Below are 21,742 nucleotides of genomic sequence, written 5' to 3' on the forward strand. Positions count from 1 at the left end.
TGCTGCTGAGCTCCTGGATGGCTCAGTTGGTTGGAGTGCGTCCTCTCAACCACAAGGTTGCTGGTTCAGCTCCCTCAAAGGATGGTGGGCTGCGCCCCCTGCAACTAGAAACGGCAACTGGACCTGGAGCTGAGCTGCGCCCTCCACAAATAAGATTGAAAGGACAACAACTTGACTTGGAAAAAAGGCCTGAAAATACACACTGTTCCCCAATAAAGTCCTGTTCCCCTTCCCCAATAAAATCTTAAAAACAAAACAAAACACACAAGACATTTTCTGCACCTGTTTATAAAATGGAAAGGTGGGGTTTCCTCTTTTTTCCATATTTCTGAAGTAATATTTATGGGATACCCTCAAGGCAATCTACAACTTTCAAAACATATTACTGGTATCTCTTAGCTTTCATCTAACTTAGGGGTCCGTACTTTAACAACTTAGTATCTGTTAAAGTTGGTTTTTAAAATGTATATGCTTAATATATTAACAACAGTTTGTACTTCATGCGTACAGATCAAACCTGCAGCCTCCTAACTCCTTGGAGAGATTAGAAAACACTATTATAACCATTCTATAGGCAAATATATACAAATTTTAAGAATTTTGCCTAAAGTTGTACAGCAAGTCAGTTGCAGACAAGTATGAAACTCAGTAAGAAATCCTGGTTAATTACATCAGTTAGTATTCCTACTTTGGGATTTTTAAAATGAATTTTAAGTTGAGTTTAAAACTTGCTTCCTAAAAAGTTCACTTTAACTTTAGATTTTCTTTCTCAAATGTGATTCTTGCCTACCCTTCGTCTCTCTCGTCTGGTCAGCACCTGTCCATGCAACAGCCTCCAAACCATTCTGGCAGCAACTTTGGTGTCAATCCAAAGCAAATAGAATCCATTGTAATAATATTTAAGTTCATCCATAATTTTTTGTCTATAAGATTTCTTTTCTTCCTTAGTCTTCGTGCCCGTTTCTTTTGTGGGCTGAGGGCTTGTCACCTGTGGCTTTTTGGGGGTTTGCTCCAGCGGAGGTTTACCAGGGACATCTTGTAGCCAGCAAGCTGATGTGTGTAGCTTTTGTATTATCCTAGTTCGTAAGTGAAGTACTTTATTGCCTGACTGACTAGGAAAGGAGTACTTCTTGCTTCCACAGTTCTTCATATATGTTAAGTAGGAATCTGGCAAGTGAAGAAATGCAAGTGCTGGGGAATAAGAAGAGCAGGTAGGATGGACAAAATGGCTAGGGAATCTGGAATAAAGAGCAACATCCTCTGAGTTGAGCACAAATTATTACAAACTTAAAAGTTAAAGAAATAGATACTATATCTGGTTAAAATAAAACAAGCAGATGGTATTCATTAGTGAATGAAAGATAACTTTTTATCCCAGTTCAACAGCATGCTTTATGGATGAATAATATATACTCTAGGACAAATAGTAATAAATTAATTGCTAAGAAGCATTATATTAGAAGTTACAAACTTCTAATATTAGAAGTTAGAAACTGCAACTATTCATTTGAAAAATCTAACAGCAAACATTTTCCTGCCAGGGATTATGTTTGAAAGTTCTGTCTCTATTATCATAAAACTGGTAGAAGACTTGTGTTTTCAGCTACTCAACAGGAATATTGTTTGAAGAAACTTCATGGTCTCTTGGGGGTTAACCAATCACATAATACTGCACATAACACAGCACATAATGCTGTGCCCATGGACTCCCTCAAATGAGAGGCACTTACAGTCAAAACGCACCTTTACCTAAGATTCCCAAAGAACATTACGAATAAGAACTAGAATTGAGAACCCCAGCCAGGGATCTCTACATTCTAGTTTTGCAGCAGCTCACAATCTTCAGTTAAACTAGCATATCAGATTGTTTGAAAATAAAAATAAGATCATGTAGGCAAAGAAATTCCTGGCAAAGAGCTTTTGGCAAAGAGATGGCTTTGTCCATTCTTTGTTTTTTAAGCATGACAAGATAAAACACTTTTTGAATGGCCAAAAGGGAAAATGTACAATGTATCTGGCACATAGTAAGTTCTCAGTGAATATTCTTTGGAATAAGTGATAACAGACTTTGCAGGTACAGGCCCTAGGACTGACTTGTTTGCCAGCCATTTTACTCCTTTCTATATCTAAGAGCCTCTTGTAACATTCATCAATTACAGAGGTGTCACTCTAATACCGTTGCATCTTCTATCTTACCTGTACTACACATGTACAAAATTACTCAGCCTGAGTTCTAAAGCATACAGAAAATTTGGGATGTTTAAATACATTAAAATGTCAGCTTCCTAAAAACCAACAGAGTTAAAACCAACAAAGCTTTAATTGTGTACTAAGCCTATCCATTTACATATATCTTTTCCATCTAGAAGCATAAGGTTCATATAAATATTGGGAGGAGGGGAGAAATTCCAAGGCTTACCTCGTTCGGGCAATAGCTAAGAAGGTAGTATAATTGTAGAAGGCCATATTTATATTTGTCTCAACTAGCCAACATAGGGACCTAGGCAGAAGGAATAAGTAAACAATTCAGTATTTTAAAAACACATCATTATAAGGATATCAGGATATAAGTGTTTTTACTGCAAGGGTAAAATATTTGCATATTCTATTCAAGGTGTAAAATCTCTCTCAAGTTCATTTCCAACAATCATGAATAAATTGGATTCATGGATTTGAGGATGGTACTTTGGGATCCCAACAGATAGAAATGACCTTTAAATATGATGATGTTCATGAGGGTGATGTGGTCTTCAAAGACATTTTGATTTCTGGTCAATAGTACCTAGTAATCTATTTGAGTGGTTGCCAAAGTACTCAAGAAGCTGAGCCAGACACACCTATTAGTAACCTAAAAATATAGGTAGAAAATAAATATCCTGGATTTGTTTTCAATTAGCTTTTTTTCCATACTTAGCCAAGCTGCCCTAAACTTTAAAGATTTAAAGTACTCACTAATCTCATTACGTAGCGGTGAGGATACACGCGGTACCTATTAATTGTCAAGTCGAGGTAAACCGCTTTTGTGCTAGTCATTCTCCACAACGTCCAAACTCAGCTTTGTAACTTCAAGTAATTTACCAAAACCTTTCTCCATCCGGTGGCGCTTTTCAGCCAAGGACAGCAACGAGCCTTAGTATCTCAAAGTGTCAACTCTGCTTTCCTGCAGCTGGGAGGGAAGTACCAGGGTCTCTCCTGGACGGAAACCTCAACCACAGAGCTGACATTTTGATCAAGAGTTCAAATAATACTTTGGAACATCTGAACCTAGACTAAGGGCGGGTGGTCTCATGTTGGAGGGAGACCTGACCCTTTCCCCCGGTCAAGCCGTTCTCTTGCCCCCCTGACACTCCAGCCAGGCCTGCGGTCAACCGTTCCCAGGCGGGCGGGGCCGGCGACGTGCTCCGCCTGCGCTTACGCACCGCCCACGCCCACACATGCGGGGGCTGCAGGCTCCCCGGATACTTTCGCTTCCGGCACTTGACGGCACCCGGGGAAAACGCGCCCTCGGCTTCCTCTGCCTGTGGCTTTTGTGCGCGCTGTGTTTATGGACTGTGTTTACTGCGGTCGGGTCTGGGGGTCGGGTGCGGGGTGTTTCTTTGTATTTTGGTGCGGGGGTGGTGCAGGCACTGGGGCGACGCACCTTGTTGGTGATCCGAGTTTATGGAAGGTAGGCAAGAAGCAGGGCGCGGGGTACGGAAGAAAGAGGAAGCAAAGCACGGAAGGAGGGTGAATGGAGGCTGAGCTCCAAAGTTGTTGGGCGGGCCAGGGGACGAGGTCAAGGGCTGAGTGAGAGCGCTGCGGGCAACTGGAAGATGTTGCGAAAACAGCGCTGATGGGAGGAGCAAGATGCTGAGGAAGCGCGCTCCGCTCCGCAGGTAAACAGGCAGGCACGGTCTCCCAAGGCACAGCCTGAGGATTTGACCCGCCCACCCCTACCTCCTCTGGGCCGGCTCCCCGGAACGGCTGCCTCAGTCCTCCAGTTCCTTCCCGATCTACCCCCATCCCCAAGCTAGAAGGGCCCGAGGCCTAGTCTCTATGGCTCCACCTCTTTCCTCACTGGTGACGTCACTCTGAGTGACGAGACCACCCACCAATGGGCTGTCAAATTCTGGGAAAGGCGGGCAGCCTTCGCGCTGGCGGCCCTGGGGGCAGCAAGGTCTGGTTCCCACCAGCGAAATGATTTATTTCCCTACTGGGTTTAGTTTAAGGAGAGTCTGTGCTGGAGAGCCCAAGACTGACATTTTTCTGCTTGTTCACACACTGTAGGTTGTGGACTAACACTCTCCGAAAACCCTTCATTGAAAGCTACATTGAAGAAGCTCTTACCCTACCGATAGCGTAATATGCCAGATAGTAGCTATGGTAACCATCTAGGAGTCACGAATTACATCACTTTCTTGTATTTCCCTCCTCCGCCCCTTCCAACTGCGCAACTGCGTGGGGGGAGCAGTGGGAAGAGAGTGGCAGAAAGGGCGGGAATGAAAAGGAAAACATTCCTCTCCCTTCAGGGTCCAAGACTGGAATGCTGTGAAATCTTCATATGGCAATCTGAATTCTACTAAAGAAATGGCTTTAAAATATTCTCTTAACAGGTATTGTTTATAACCAGTACTTTCTGTAGAAATCTCAACATTTAAAATGTATTATTGTAGCTGTGCGGTGACAGGTTTGGGGGACACTTCAATTCCTAGGATGGGGAACTGAGCCATTTTGGGGAAGTGAAAGATCTAGAAATGTTCTCGCTCCCCAGTCATCTCTATCCGTCCATTTTATTTGGCTGGCTCTAGAAGGAAGACAAAATTTTAGTAGCTCTACTTGAACACCAGATATCAAGGGAATAGCTGTCTCACGGAAAACACTTCTTTTAACATGTGTGCTGTCCGCGGACTTGACCCATCTGGGCCGCACATTTGTAAGAATGAAAGATGGCGGGTATTAAAATTCAAGTTTTTTTTTTTTTAAATGAAGGCTGCTTTTAATTCGCAAAGCATTTTTCAGCTAATAACTAAATGAATCAACTGTTAAAACAGACAAAAATTTTCAATTTGGCCACTAGAGGGCCCTTTGTGCATGTCTGATGCCCAACTTTGCACAAAAGGTTTCACTTCACGGTCTACGTTTACTAGAATTAACAAAATCTACAAAGGTTTTGGTCTTTTTACGTTTCCTTCCCTGAAAATTCCTGATGGTCAATTTTGAGCTCTAAAAGGCTAGGTAGTATAATTTTTACATTAATGTCATAAACTAATGACAGCATTACCATGTACCTGTACTTTTCTGGAAAAGATCATAAAGGATGCAAAAATATTCCTTTCAATTCCCTGGGAGACATTTTATACCGATAAATATTCTTATTCATGCATTGTATTCACTTACAACCCGGCACAGTTGAAACCATTAAGTATTCATAAACCAGATGAACAATTCCAAGACCAGTATTTGAAAGATGAGCTAGATTTTCTACCACAGCCATGTCAGCAATCCTATTCTGAAGAGAGAAGGGTTAAGAATCTTTCTTATTGAATCCGTTTGTTCAAAGCAGTGTCTGCCTTCTGTTATTAAGACTGGTGATTTTTTGACTTTCAGAATAAATGATTTATCATTAAGGAGGTTTTAGATATAATCTACAAAAAGAAACAAAACAAATTTCTTCATAACTCTGGCCCTGAGAATTGTGTTAGATTGCTGTCTTAATGACTTGTTTGCTCATTTTTTGTGGAGAAGAGAAAGCATATTCTGAACCTCAGAAGATGTTAGATGCTAAAAAGGTAAATTATTATTTTTAATGGCCACTTCCCTAAATATGGCTCCAGATCAAATATTATTAACAATGTATTTTCTAATGTTTTGCAGGAAGAGACAATGCGTCTACTTCACATTAATTTTAAACTCTTGTCAGCATAGTTTTAGAAGCAAATTAAAATAAAATCTCAGGGGACAATTTACCAGATTCTCCTCAAGAGGAAAATCCAGGTGTCAGGTCAAGGCAACAGTTTATCCACAAAACAAGGTAAACATGGGAAGGTTGGAAAAGAAGGATGAAGGTAGAAAGAATCACAGGGGGGAAAGACTAATTTAACCTCTTTTCCCAGGAGATAGAATCAAACTTAAATAAGCTCAAAACCTGCCCTTTGGAGGTCTGTGTTCCAAGAAGACATGTAAAACAAACAAAAACGTGCTTATATTGATTCCTTTACCTTTTGGTATTTCACAAAGCATAGGTACTACACAAACAGATTTAGAAATATATAATGAATAGTACTGGGAATGCTAATTCTGAATATCACCCTTAGCATTAACAGAGTTATGTTTTTAAAAACTAACAGTAATCATTAAAATAATTGATCTGTAAGAATCTTTTCTTATTTGTCTTTAAAGATAAAGATACCAGAAATTTCTTGTAACAGTACCAAATAGATCCAGCATTATAAACGTCTATGGAGAGTATAATGTCTAGCAGTGATATGGCTGTTTATTCCCAGAACAGAGAGCAGAGTTTTGGTTTCCTCATTTGATTGCTGCTTGTTTGTACATTCTCTGTACCGCAATGTTTAGTTATTATTAACAGTACCCAGGAAATACCACCAAATCTGCACACTCCTGCAAGACTAATTTACTGTATCACATCCCCAAGACCTTCTATTAACATAAATTTCCTAGGATGTGGAGGGCTAGAGGGTTGCAGAGAATTTTGACTCCCTTTTCTTCCTCTCGTTCTTGCGTGAACTGTCTAGGACAAATGACCTCACATCCCTCGGAGGGAAAGTCTGGCAGCGAGCAGTAGAGGGCCCAGGCACGTGACGGGCACCGAGCCCTCTGGGTCCCTCGGGTGCAGGGTACAGTCAGCTCTGACGTCCTCGGGGTTACCCACAAGCCTCCGGGCCCGCAGATCGAGCAGGAAGAAGGCATGCGGGGCCGGTGCCCATTAGGGAGGTCAGCGCTTCCCCACAGTGAACGAGATGCCTCCAAGGCCTTCTAATGCTTGCAATGGGGAGCGTGTGTGTGGGGGGGGGCATCATGCTGAAACATACATGTCTGAAAGGGAGACTGCCCCCAAGGCTCAAGTCTGAAATTCCTGCCATGGTGTCCAGACGCAGACCCTTGTGGAAGAGTCTGACTCTTCTCTGACAGGCAGGCGGACAGAAGACAGACAAGGAGGCACATAAACTGTTATACTCTTTCCTGGTCGTCTTAACCAAACATACGTTTGTAGGTTATTTGTAACACTTAGGGACTGTATAGCAATGTCACTGAGGAGTCCCATGTGGTGTTTAATATGTGCTGTTAATAACACGAGCACAATTTTACCTCACAGGCCCTACCTTTAACTTGTTTTCTCTGTTTGCTTGTTTTGTTTCGTTTTTTGCGCTCTCCTCATCATTCCTTCCCGTCCCTCTGCCTTTATCGCCTGCGGTCTCATTTCTCGTCTAGACTCCTGGGCTGCTCACTTTTCTGGTTCTCGTTGCGGCCCCTCCTCCTCGCCCCGCCGCCGCGCCTCTTCCTCCTTTTGCCCCTCGTGCCCCAAATCCGGACTGCATTTCCCGGCAGACGCCGCGGCCAGTAGCCAATACGGGGCTGAAGATTTGGCGGCGGCTGCGCTCAGAGAGTCGGGGTGGGGGTGGGGCTTTGTGTCGGTGGTGGCGGCGGCGGGAGCGGGCGGCGGCGATAGCTAGCTACTGCCAGGACCGCGGCGGAGGCCTAAGGGAACTGTCCACTGGTCGCCGCGGAGAGGCGTGCGAAGGCCGATTCGAGTCCCGAGGACCCTGCTGCCCCGACCCGGCCGCCAGGCACAGGCTCCTCTCTGATAGCAGCGGCTGCGCGGCGACCCCCCCATCCCTCCACCTTCCCTGCCTACCCCACCTCCCGCAGCCTTCCTCCTCTCCTTTCCTCGCCCGGCCCGGCCCGGCCGTGGCCGTCTTCCGTGCCCGCCGCCATGGCAGAGGCATCCGGTGCCGGGGAAATCTAGCCCGGGGATTTCATGCGGCCTAGTTTGGTTCCGTCTCCTTCCCCCGCGGCCCCGGCGGCTGCCCGCACCCGAGCCCCACTCCGGGCCTCCGTGTCTCTCCTGTGATCGTACTGACACGGCCGGGGGGTTAGAATGGAACAAACTGAAGGTAAAGTGAATGCGTATGCGTTTGTGTGTATTGGAAGGAAGGGCCGAGGAGGGAACGAGAAGGCGGCAATCTAGGCATGGGACCCGGGTTGGGAGAGAGACCCTAGCCGGGATGGGAGGGCCAGCGGGTGGCCTGCAGGGGTTCGAGGGGAGTCTAGAAGGAGGAGCAGGTAATAAGGAGGGGATGTGTGGAGGGGATGTGGAGCAGGGGAGGTATGATTGGGATATTGGGATAAGAGATGGAGTGGCGCTGGGAATTGGGAGTAGAGGTGGGATGGGGGCGGGGATAAAGATGGAACGGGGGAGGGGCAGGGAAAGGGGAGCAGAGTTAGGTTTGGAGACGGTTAGAGAGACCTGGGAGGACTGAGAGATAGGGAGGTTTGGGGGTGGAGGGTGGCACTAGGAGAGTCTGGAGGAAGAGATAGAATTGGGTGGAGAAATGGGCATCAAAGGGAGAAACGAGGGAATGGAAGTGAAGGGAAAGGTGGATTAGGAAAAGGGATGATAAATGATTGAGACAGGATGCAAAAGGAAGATAGGAAATAGACTCAGGAAACTGGAAAACCTAGCTTTGGGATCGGGAAGGAAATGAACTGAATGTTGAGAAGGATGAGAACTACCGACCAAGCATTACAGAGTAGAAGAAGAGAAGGGGCAGGGGGTTGCTAAAATGTTAGGAAAGGAAAGCCTTTTGTTCCTATATTTGTGTGTATTCTGTGCCTTTTCTTTCAAGGCTGGAGAATAGAGAAGCTAGTAGTTATGGGTTATGGTGTTATGATTGTTCTGAAATGGGGAGGTGTGGGTTTTACTGTTTGAGGGAAGAGATGTATTAGTGTTATGGTGGCAAGACAGGGAGAGACATGGCCATAATTTGATGTTTTTGGTGAGGGAGTGAAGACAATTCAGATTTAAAGGGGGCAGGGGCAGCCATGTTTGCTGCCCAGACACTGCAGTGTAAATAAATTCCTTCTCTCCGACATCAGTATGAATCTGAAAGGGGCCAGTTCATATGGTTAACCCTTTCTTTCTATTCATGAACTCTTCCCTTCCATCTTGAGGTCATTTAAAATTATTCATAACCACCAAAGGAGGGTAGTGATGTTTTCCATTTTGTGTGTTTTACTGCTCAACCCCCCTCCCCCCCCACACACATACACCTCTTTTTCCTCTTCTGGTTGCAAACAAGGCATGCTAATGAACTGCAATGTAAAATTTAACCCGTTTTGTAAAGTTAAGACTATATTTTTACTAGCTGAAGGACTCATTATCACTCTGTTATTTCAAAAATGACCATCAGAAGTCGTTTAAATATTCGTTTGTTGCAGGGGACTCGGAAGCAGTCAACATGTTTTTTGCAATTCTTTAAGTAAACAAGGAAATTGCATCGGTTATTTTACTTGGGCTTGTGCTATTGGCAAAGCACTGTGTGGGGGTGAGGGGATAGGAAGATATGCTTGCGGTAGATTATCTGTTTGACTGTTAGAAAATTAGAAACGTGTGTAGTATTTTAAATGGTGTTTCTGATAGCTTTTGCTTATAGGCGACGGGTGTGTTAAGAAGTGTTTTCTTTCTTTTTTTTTTATAACTCTGTCTCCTCCATCCCTTCCCTTTGCTTTCATGTAGCTAGCTCAATACAATCTCCAGATGCTAGTTCAGCACACTGCAATGATCTATGAAGTAGGCATGCAGTTTTTAGAGCCTCATTGAGGTGCCGATTTTTTTTTTTTGTGGGAACTTCAGGTCACTCTCAGGAAAGCTGTAGTAACTCGTTAATGTCAATGTAACTACTTGTGTAATTTGAAATAGTTACTATTCTAAAGTTTTGTGGGGGCAAATGTTAAATCCTGACAAGTTTACAGTGGATTAATTATGTGGAGCTTCTTTTATTTTCATATTGAAAAGGATTAAATATGTGTGTGACCTCTTGTTTTGTTTTATAATTGTAATTGGGGTGATCTAAACTTTAATCCATCATATTGATATTGAAAACTTCTCTAATACATGGAAGGCTTGTTAAAATTGTAATATGGACTCAAACCAGTTGTACTAGATACTGATTTAATCTACCTTAATGCAGCATCTTTTCAGTTTTATATAGAAGTTTAGGATGTGTTCATAGCCTCTTGGAAAAATTAAATAAACTATTGTTAGAGTGGTACTTTGTGAGAGTACTTTAGTATAAAGGCCAGATTTACAACTTGGAGTATTTTGATTTGATAATATTCAGCCTGAATTTTTTAAAATTTTGTGAGAAAAAATTCCATTTAAAAAGCCATTCATTAAGCTTTCTTGGAATTTATTTTCATGGAGATTCATTTTATGGAGATTTTCATTTTATATCTCCTTTCATTTGACGTATTATTTATAATTAAATTGTAAATTATGTGCATGAACTATCAGTGCCATAAATTTTTAGGAAAATGAGAAATTGTATGTTAAAATAAACTGATGTTGGAAGCTTGAATAACTAAAAAAAGTATTTCTATGTATTCTATTAGATTGGTGCAAAAGAAATTGTGGTTTTTGCAATTATTTTTAACCTTTTAAACCACAATTACTTTTGCACCAACCTAATAGGTAGATGATATTTAATTAAAATCCAGACATTACCATATCCATAAGCCCACCTGTTACCTGTGATTGATTTTTTAAAACCTTAATATGTTCTTGTACTGATCTAATTGAATTAGTTTGGACAAAGGAAATTGGTTTCCTTTGACATTGGTCATCCTTGAGTGAATTGTCAAATCTGAATTTAAACACACTCAGTTTCTGGAGTTTATAATAACATTCATAATAATCATAGTTGTAGCTGCCTGTAGTTGTCCTCTTACAAATGTATATGCTGAGTGTCTTGCATGCTTTTATCCTTCCAACGTTTGTATGAGGTTAGTACTATTAAGTCCTTTGTACAGATGCAGAAATTGAGGTTAAGTGTTTAAGGACAGTATTTGAACCAAGGTCTTTTCTAATTATAGAACCTAGATCAGCAAAACTGTACTTTTAGTTTTTCTTTTAATTCATTAAAATAATATGTATTCATTAATAGTTTTTCTCAAATATTATAAAAGGCTAAGAGGTTTTAAAAAAATTAACACCCCTGAGGACCATTGGAAGTTTCTTGTGTGTCCTAGAACATTTCTGTACATACTGTGTTTCCCCGAAAATAAGACCTAGCCGACCATCAGCTCTAATGCGTCTTTTGGAGCAAAAATTAATATAAGACCTGGTCTTATTTTCCTATAACGTAAGACCGGGTCTTATATTAATTTTTGCTCCAAAAGACGCATTAGAACTGATGGTCCGGCTAGGTCTTATTTTCGGGGAAACACGGTATATGTATTTCTGAGTTTTTTTCCCCCCACTTTCTGCCTCCTCGCACCCTCACTCTGGTTCAGGTTGTTGTTTCTCAGTCTAGTTGTGTAGGACACAGCTCCGTGGCCCATGCTGGTATTATGAGCCTTGCGCTCCCCCCAAGCTGAGGCAGTTGGTCGCCTATAGTCAGTCGGTGGCTCACGGCAGCTCTCGCTGGCTGCTGGCCGCTCACGATGGCTGCCGGCTGCTCCTGGCCGCACACGGTAGCCCACAGCAAGCTGCCGGTGGCATCCTCCTGGCTGCTCATGGCAGCCCAGCTCCAGGGAGAGTCGTTGTTCACAATCTTAGCTGTAGGGGACGCAGCCCACTGGCCCATGTGGGAATCAAACCAGTGATCTCGGCGTTAGGAGCATCGTGCTCCCACCACCTGAGCCACTGGGCCAGCCCGTATATCTGTTTTAAAATGCATATATTGGGCCATACGATCTGCATTTTGCATTTTTGTTTTAACAAGCTATCTGGGACATCATTTTTAATGGGTATATATGGATCTACAGCATTTTTAAGGGTCATATAGTATTCTACTCTTTGGAATATTGATTCACATTAGGTTGTTAACAGGTTTTTACTATTATAATAATAGAGCACGACCTGAATTAAGTCCCTAAAAGTCTATTTAAATAGAAGAAATATAGTCCAACTTTTTTTACGAGAGAGAAAACTGAGGCCTAGAGAAGTTAAGTTCAAGGCTTTAGTGAGAACCCTGTTACCTCGCTCTTTACACATTGCATTACTTAATTGTTATGAAAGTATTTGAACTTGCTGTGAAAGCTCAAGGTGAGGGGGAATACTCAAGGTTAGGCACGTTTAGTATAATGAATGCAAGGAGATTTAGCTGCAGTGAAGCAAAGGATTTCCTATTTTTTCATACTTTGTTCAGTATGTACATATAGCATATGCACAAAATATTTTTGCATGCATAAATGAATCATGTCCAAGTATCTTGAAGTTTCTGTTTTCTATAATAAAGAGGTTTGGAGCAGAATTTTCCTATTTTAATAAAGTTATCAATGAAATAAGATAACAATGAAATGAAAAAATAAGAGGTCTGTCATGATCCTGGAAAACCACTTGGAAAGAAAATTGAGACATTGGTAAGATTTTTAAAATGAGCTAAAAAATACCTAATTGAAAACAAGTTTTAAAAAAATCTTAGTAGGCACTGTTATTTTTGTCTATCAAGAATAAGTTACAAACGATATTTATACATGGTTTCTTTTAAAACAAAAAGTCTGTATTAGACCATTAGAAAGTTAAAATCATTAAAGCTTTAAAAAAAAAGGTTTAGAATTTGGTATCTATCCATAAAATCTGCCTCTTGATGCAATGCTGTTTTTAGTTTTATTTAAAAGTAGAGTCTATTTGAAAGAGCAACTAAGATTATTTATTCCTTTGTTATTAAACATGTCCAGCATTTGAGTTTTCAGTGAATGGTGAGCTTCATTTCTGCAAGCTAATCTTTTTACAAATATTAATAATGGTAAATTTAAGAAATTGATTATACTATGACTACTATGATATACTATGATTATATATAGTATGATTATACTATGACTACGTAACACGTTTTTTAAAGCTTACAGAGTTTGGGTTTTTATTGTTGACCTTACTACCGTGTTTCCCTGAAACTAAGACCTAGCCAGCACATCAGCTCTAATGCGTCATTTGGAGCAAAAATTAATATAAGACCCGGTTATTTATATTAATTTTTGCTCCAGAAGACTCATTAGAGCCGATGGTCTGGCTAGGTCTTATTTTCGGGGAAACAGGGTAAGTATTTAATGAGTACTTTTAAACACTTATGTATTATGTTGTGCCTCTGCTGTGTGTCATGGAAAGGTAAAAAGGTGGGCCGGCCTGGTGGCTCAGGTGGTTTGAGCGCCATGCTCCTAATGCCGAGGTTGCTTGTTGGTGCCAGCTGGCTGGCCAGTGGCGAGACCAACAACCGGAGACCAACGACTGGCAACCAACTGCTTCAGCTGTGGGGGGCGCAAGGCTCATAATACCAGCATGGGTCAGGGAGCTGTTGTCCTACACAACTAGACTGAGAAACAACGGCTTGAACTGGAGTTGGGGGGTGGGGGGGGGGGGGAGGCGGAAAAAGGGGAAAAAGTAAAATGAGAGAAAATGGGTCCCAATAAAACTTTGTTTATTAAAAAAAAGAAAAGAAGGTAAAAGGCATATTTTAAATATTATGAATTTAGAGAATGTTCAGTTTTTTATTGGATGTATGTTGTTACTCCTAAAGTACGTCTGTTTATTGACAAGGTTTTGAATTTGAAAAGCTCTTTGAAAAAGGATTCTTGGCTTATTTGAAAATTTTAGATGTATCTGTGTCATTGGCTCCTCTATAGTGATAACTTTTCCTACTAGATTCCCTTTTTCATCTAGATTTAAGGCTATATTGAGGAGAAAGTGAACAGGAAAATGAAAAATTTTTATATACGTATAGTTTCCATTTTAACCATAAATATGTATGAATATTATTATCTAATAATACCTTGCATTTATTTTACACCTTCTGTGATGTTGGATAGAATCCTCACACAGTAACTGAACATTTTTCTTTTTTAATGTGAAGTTGAAAAGCACAAGAATTATTTAACGTAATTTAAAGATGGAAAATGAGATTTCAGGAGCTCAGGCCAAATAGACTACCATGTTAAGTAGAATAATATTTTCAGATTTCTGTCTGATTCCCTTTTAGAAAATTAAAACTATATGTATGGGTGTGTGTTTCTTGACCTTTTCTTCGTAGCCTACATTACCTTTATTTTAATAGACAATTAAACATTAATTTTTAATGTAACGATAAAGTATTTTTTTACCCATAGGACATGCTTTTCTTATTTTGGTGTGACTTGTATACAAGCTTCCTGACATATATAAGCATTGTACCTATTTTAAATTTAAGAAATGTGTGGCTTCACGGGATTTTTGTGGGTAAGACAAAATTTAGTTTATCAAATTGATTTGGGATTAAGAAGGAAATTAGGAAGTGTCATATGGAGACTTGCCCAGTGGCATTTTGGCCATAGCAAGACAGTATTTTATCTATTGAGTTTTTGTTTATTAACATCTCTTAGCTGTGGAGTCTTAAGAAAGCCGTACATTAAACAACAATAAGGAAAAAAAACCCAAAACTTAAAAAATAAGCATTTTAAACAACTTTTAAGTTGTGAAACATGACATAAAGAGCATAAAACTTAAATGTACAATATAAACAAATAATTAGAAAATGAACATCATGTAGTACCCACCTAGGTAATAAGCCCTTTAAGAAAAGCTGCAGAGATAGCACCATTGGTTTAGCTGGTGTTGTCTTGTTAGTATTTGAACTTTAGGGATAAAAATATGCTGAAAAGTAACCTGAAAAATTAATAACCACGAAGGGTCAGCAAATGTAAAAATTGAATGATCAATTTTTATTTGTTATTATCAAAAGGGTTATCTAAACAAAAATAATAGCTTCCTAACGTTAGTGTAGTCATTTAGTGATTTGAAATCTTGGTGCTTTATTAATGAATGTGAAACAAAAAAAAAAACCAAATTCTGCAAGAATCACGCCATTTTATACAAAATGTTTATTCAGAGTTCATCTCTCGCACTTTTGATAGGATTCAGTGACTGCTGGTTTTAGATTAATGTGCAAACTCTAAACTTTTAGATTTTTGCTTAGAAAATGTCAAATTTGCCATACTAATAATCTCCTAACTTAAATAACTTATTTTACAAAAACTAGTTTGCCTCTCTTGCTTTCACATTAATGTAACCATTCAAAAAGCATTAACCTGAGAAATAATCAGTAATGACGATCTATGTTTGACTCTTCCTTGTCGGGGCCTCTTGATTCTTACCTTTTTTGTATTTTGGCTAGGTTTCAGACTTCTTTTGAAACTGAAGAAACTTACTTACTTGACTGTGCTTCCCTGGCTTCCTAGCCTATTTTCATGTATGCTTGGAAAGATTTAATGTTGACTTTCAAGAATTTTGATAGCAGAAAAGTTGAATTCCCCCTCTCCCATCTGCCGAATAGTTTATTTGCGTAAAACTGCAGTGAGGACTTTAAGACATTTTTTTTTTTTTTTAATTTCAGTCGTTTATCTTTTTTTTTTTTTTTTAAGATTTTATTGGGGGAAGGGGAACAGGACTTTATTGGGGAACAGTGTGTACTTCCAGGACTTTTTTTCCAAGTCAAGTTGTTGTCCTTTCAGTCTTAGTTGTGGAGGGCGCAGCTCAGCTCCAGGTCCAGTTGCCGTTTTCTAGTTGCAGTCGGCAGAGCCCACCATCCCTTGTGGGAGTCGAACCAGCAACCTTGTGATTGAGAGGACTCGCTCCAACCATCTGAGCCATCCGGGAGCTCAGCGGCAGCTCAGCTCAAGGTGCTGTGTTCAATCTTAGTTGCAGGGGGCGCTGCCCACCATCCCTTGCGGGACTCAAGAAATTGAACTGACAACCTTGTGGTTGAGAGCCCACTGGCCCATGTGGGAATCGAACCGGCAGCCTTCGGAGTTACGAGCATGGAGCTCTAACCGCCTGAGCCACCAGGCCGGCCCTAAGACATTTTTATAACATCTCTACATACATAGATTAAAGCCTTTATGTGGTTATTATAATTTTGTAACTTTAAGCTGTCTCCTTCATTATGATCTCTGTAGGATCCAAATATATTAGTATTTGGATATAGTATTTATTTATAAATATAGTATTTCATGTTTGATTATGATGACAAATTTCTTGCTGTGCTTGACTGTATCCTTGAATTCCCATCTGTAATGCAGTAGAATGGTATTATTTTTTTTATTCTGGCTGAAGGTTAAATATATTCCTTGTTAATTTATCCGCTGCAAGGATGTTGAGTTTTCCAATGTAGAAGCAAACATACTTGATAGAATTAATTTTAAAATCTAAAATCATTAGTTTGGGTTTGTGTATGAAGTAGTGTTAATATGCTTTTGGTCATCTCATGGTTTCTGTGTTGCTATCACCTGGACAATTAAGCCTCAATCATTAGAATTTATTTTATTGGGTGACAATTAGTAGTTAAGGCACTGAGGTACTAAGGGTAAGGTATTAGTTAAGGTATTGTGTACACACACACACACACACACACACACACACAACTCCTTCTAAGAAATGCTGATGGCCCTGTTAGTTTTTACTTTTTGATGGAAAATTTGTGCTTTCCAAAGTGGCCATTAGTTTAAAAATAACATTTATTATGTTTAAATTATGAAAGGATTGTTTATTGTAGGGAAATTGAAAACCAGTAAGATAATAAAGATTAAAATCACCTGAAATCCTACCAACTTGAAGTAACTATTATTAACATTTTATTCTATGTCCTTCCAGTGTTTTTTTCTTACGTCTATAGGTGTTTTTTTTCAAATTGGAATTGTACATTAATATTATTTTGTAATGCGCTCTATTGTGAAATAATTTGTTTTTTGAGGATGTGATTTTAAAAATTGACATAATTTTCATTGTTAGGGTGTGCTATGTCTTCTTACCATTCTTCTATTGATGGTATTTTAAGCAGTTTGCAATTTTGGGATATTATAATTTGATTAACATCTTTACACATTAAAACAACTGTGATTATTTTATTACAATAAATTCCTGGAAGTAGAATTACTTAAAAGATTTGAACATTTCAGAAGCTTGTGACACATATTTCCCATTTGTACTCCAGAAAGTTTTTTTAATAGCAGTTTTATTGAGAAATAATTCATATACCTACAAGTCACCCATTTAAAGTGTACAAATGCAGTGGTTTTTAGTATATTCACAGAATTGTGCAACCATCATCACAATCAATTTTAGAATTTTTCCAGAAAGGTTTGAACCAGTTTAAACTCCCAGCAATATCCGAAAGGCTTTGTTTTTAAAGATTGCATTTTACTTGTGGTTTTTAAAGAGTAGTACAGAATACAAGAACACAACAGCTTGTGTGATATCTACTTTTTTATAGTCACTATCATTTTTAAAATTTTCTTTCTAGCTATATTGAGGTGTAATTGACTGAGATATACTTTATATCTATTCGTGAGTGAAATTTTAGAAAGCTATTCCTGAAAAGATGCTCATATTTGTTATGCTAAGAAAACCTGCCATTTAAAGTTTAATTTTATGAAACAAAGTATGAAGTGGATTTTTTGAATTACAAAAGCATTTTGTCTAGTCAAGATGCCTTTATTGAGAGAGTGTTGTATGTGGTTTAAATTACATTTCTTTTCATCCAAATTTTATTTAGAAATACTTTATTTTAGAAAATAATTATTAATTATTAATAGAGATTATGCTATACCTATATAATTAACTGTAGCACACTTGTCACCCTATAGAAAGTATGGCTTGATTTTTAAGAAAGGTTTGCTTTGCTCTGACTGACCTTCACCCTGACAGTTGTTCTGTTTGCTTTAAGCCCTTTAACAAAACATCTTTTTTTTTTTAAACTGATGGGCAGTGGAATGTAGGGCAAGAGTCTAGTCAGACCTGAGTTCCTGTGCCCACTGTCCCTCTTTCCACTGAGGCTCAGTGTTCTCTCTGAAGTGAAGATGAAAATGACTACTCTTTGGAGTTATAGGGATCCAAATTAAAAGTGCTAGAGTGTTTCTAGAACTGTACCAGGCATATAGCTGATAACAAATGATTTTTTTTAATATAAGAAAAATAGCACATGCAAAATGAACTAATCTGAGTTGCATGTATAATAGATGAAGAAACGAACTCAGTTGGCCTAAACTCACTTTCATAGTTAAAAGTTGAATGTTAACTAATGCTTGATCAGAATCTTTGCATGGGTTATATATGTGGCATTTCTCAGTTGGTAAGAGAATTCATGCTGGTACAAGTATGAACATGAAGTTAACTTTCCAGTCCAAATTTACTTCCACTGCTGTTATAACAGCATGATGGCTATAGCTTCACCAACACTTAGTGTTCTGATTAAGCAAATAGGTGATAGTGTAAATTTTGAATATGTGGTATGAAGTTCCTTATGTTCTAACTTTTATTGCTTATTTTGAAAACATAATGTTGAATACAATTGAACCTAAATAATTAGTGTTAAACCTGATAAACCAAAAATACCCTGGTCTTTATAAGAAAGATGAACTTAGTAAATTATCATTTTAAATTGCTTAGTACTTTAAAAACTACTCGTACTACTGATTTCTGTAATTCATTCTCTTTATATCATACTATGGGGAATGGAGAATACAAGGGAAATGAACGTATTTTCCATTCTTAAAATTTTGTAGTGTTTTAAGAACCAATCTTAGAAACCATTTAAAAGTTTGTTGGGGACAAAGGTAGGAAAATACATGGATAAACTTGTTAGTTTACTAGATTTCGTAGTAAATGGAATAAGATGACTGGTAGGTTACTTAGTTTGTAGTAGTTTTCAGTGTGATCCCGTACCCTTGATGTGTAAGGGATTGGAAAATAATGTAAGTTTTCAGGGGCGGCCGGATTGCTCAATTGGTTAGAATGGGAGCTCTAAACAGCAGGGTTACGTTTCGATTCCCACGTGGGCCAGTGAGCTGCGCCCTCCACAACTAGTCTGAAGACAACAGAGCTGCTGTTGACCTTCCGGAGGGGCGGCCAGATGGCTCAGTTGGTTAGAGCAATTAAAATTAAAATAAATAAATAGGTAAATATTAAAAAATAATAATGTAAGTTTTCTTCAACTGGTAACACCATGTCTGTTACTGATGGGTGTGGTTAAGAACAAAGTGTAGACAGTTGAGGTTATACCAAATACATAAGGGAAATACCACGTCTTACTAGTAAGTTTTGTATTGATACAAGGCAGTTCAATAGTAATGTGGTTTAGTCAGGGAAAAATAAGAACTACAAAGCAACCGAAAAATGTTGTGTAACTTAATGGAATCATTGTCAAGTAAAAATTGTATGATTGTATTATATTTAGTGACAGGGTTTCTGGTTAAATGAAATAAGACAGTTTTTTTGTATTTCATTATTGTGTTTCATTGCATGCAGCTCACTTCCTAACATAGGGTATTTTAATGTCCTTGACCATACCCTTCTCAACACATTTTTAGTAGAATTTTTTTTAATTAATTAATTAATTATTTATTTTAATATATTGGGGTAGAAAATTTTTAAGTGAAAGTTTCAGAAAAATATTTGGGGTGACAACACTAGACTTAAATAGATTCTGTAGTAGTACAGGCATGCTTTGAAAAATGGTGTTGTTCTATTAGTATGAACTCGAAAAATTTAAAATACAAATTAGAAGACAACATGCCTAATCTTTAATATACCTTGATTATTTACTTAGAGATTATTTGTTTACTTAGAGAATTTTATAGAAAGAAATACGATGGTCATACTGATTTGATCCCCTAAAATCTTAGTTATGTAAATAGGTATTGGCTGTGAATTTCATATAATTGTTTGCTACTGCAAATAGTGAACATCTAAATAATGTTAATATGGTAGGTAAGACATTCAAGTTAATTTTTTTGTTTGTTTTTATAATATTCTTTTTTTTTAATTTATTGGGGTGACAATTGTTAGTAAAATTACATAGATTTCAGGTGTACAATTCTGTTACATCATTTATAAATCCCATTGTGTGTGTTCACCACCCAGAGTCAGTTCTCCTTCCATCACCATATATTTGTTAATTTTTTAAATCACATATATTCTTGTCATAATGAAAATCCAAGCTATATGAGGTCTGACAATTAAGTTCGCGAACTTGTTGCAGTGCTGTTGCTAACCTTTTTTTATATTGGAGGGATTATTCATTATGAATTTGTACCAACTGGACAAACACTTAACCAAGTTAACTATTTGGAAGTGCTGAAAAGGCTGCATGAAAAAATTAGACGACCTTAACTTTTCGCCAACAATTCATGGCTCTTGCATCAGGACAAGCACCAGCTCACACGGCACTGTCTGTGAGGGAGTTTTTAGCCAGTAATCAAATAACTATTGGAACACCCTTCCTACTCACCTGATCTGGCCCCCAATGACTTCTTTCTTTATCTGAAGATAAAGGAAATATTGAAAGGAAGACATTTTGATGACATTCAGGACATCAAGGGTAATACGACAACTGCTGTGATGACCATTCCACAAAAAGAGTTCCCAAATTGCTTTGAAGGGTGGACTAGGCACTGGCGTCGGTGCATAGCTTCCCAAGGGGAGTACTTCCAAGGTGACCATAGTGATATTCAGCAATGAGGTATGTAGCATTTTTTCTAGAGTTCGCAAACTTAGTTGTCCCATCTCGTACATTTATAGGAGGACTCACAGCCCATTTTCCTATTGTTTGGGGTCATTTCAGGTTATCTGGATCACCTAATTTAACCTTCATTATGGACTTTAAAGAAAAGCCCAAAGATGTTGTATCTCTTCAAGATTCATGCAGCTAAGTTAGCGGTAGAATCAGAAATAACTCAAACCTCATGACTGCAAGACCAGTGTCCGAGTGCATTTTTACTTGTCTCCAGATTTATCTTATTCTAGCCTATCAAGTCTGTCTTATTGTAGCATGTAGATCTGATTGCTAAACTTCCTCGTATATGACTTCTTTCTAGCTTCACAGTACTATTCTCCAATTTCTTTAAAAAGTTTTTGATTAATCTTATTTTCATAAGCTTTTTTGGGATGTTTTTGTTTAGGTCTTATCTGGAAAATAATTTATTTTTTCAGATCTGTGGCTTAGAAAATAGAGGAATGGATCTTAAGTCAACAAATGTTGGCGGCCTCTTGCAGCTGGAAAAGGCAAGGAAACAGATTTTCCCCTAGGGCCTCCAGAAGGAATGCCGCCCTAACACCTTGATTTTAGCCCATTGAGACCCATGTTAGACTTCTGACATCCAAAACTGCAAGATAATAAATTTGTGTTGTTTTAAATTTTGCTGTGTTTAAACCACTAAATCTGACATCATTTGTTAGAGAGGCAACAGAAAACTAATACAGACACTTCTCTGAAAGCATTTCCAAACACTCACTCTGTCTTCTTTAGTTTCACTAACATCCCTATAAAGCATATAATGGGGGAGGGCCGGGGTGGGGAGAATCTCTTAGATTAGTTAACCTAAGATTTGGGGCACCTGAAATAGAAATATCACTTTAAAAAGTCTTACCCCATCACAACATAAATAGTCCTACCTATGGATATAAACATGCTAATATCTAAAATTTTTCCCTGGACAGCCAGAAAAAGCCATTAGATTTTTGTTGGTAGAATGTTACTGTCACCTTTTACTTACGTTC

The 21,742-nt window shown here is 38.8% G+C and overlaps 2 protein-coding genes across 11 annotated transcripts in view; one reads left to right on the forward strand and one right to left on the reverse strand.

Moving 5' to 3' along the window:
- The window catches only part of LETM2 (leucine zipper and EF-hand containing transmembrane protein 2), a 29,199-nt gene extending 25,178 nt beyond the window's left edge, over positions 1-4,021 (reverse strand). For 2 of the 3 annotated variants that reach the window (XM_033104207.1, XM_033104206.1), the window contains exons 1-3: positions 3,937-4,021; positions 2,420-2,500; positions 791-1,238 (exon numbers count right to left, since the gene is read on the reverse strand). In XM_033104207.1, the coding sequence (XP_032960098.1) occupies positions 791-1,238; positions 2,420-2,466 (495 nt within the window). In that variant the 5' untranslated portion in view covers positions 2,467-2,500; positions 3,937-4,021. The remainder of the gene's footprint in view (positions 1-790; positions 1,239-2,419; positions 2,501-3,936) is intronic. The other variant, XM_033104208.1, reaches the window with a different exon arrangement.
- A 3,581-nt stretch (positions 4,022-7,602) lies between these two features.
- Positions 7,603-21,742, forward strand: part of NSD3 (nuclear receptor binding SET domain protein 3) — a 101,407-nt gene continuing 87,267 nt past the window's right edge. For 7 of the 8 annotated variants that reach the window (XM_033104177.1, XM_033104181.1, XM_033104183.1 and 4 more), the window contains exon 1: positions 7,603-8,114. The gene's annotated coding sequence lies outside the window, so the exon portion shown is untranslated. The remainder of the gene's footprint in view (positions 8,115-21,742) is intronic. The other variant, XM_033104178.1, reaches the window with a different exon arrangement.

Source organism: Rhinolophus ferrumequinum, chromosome 4 (genome assembly GCF_004115265.2).
Source record: "Rhinolophus ferrumequinum isolate MPI-CBG mRhiFer1 chromosome 4, mRhiFer1_v1.p, whole genome shotgun sequence".
Lineage (NCBI taxonomy): Eukaryota > Metazoa > Chordata > Mammalia > Chiroptera > Rhinolophidae > Rhinolophus > Rhinolophus ferrumequinum.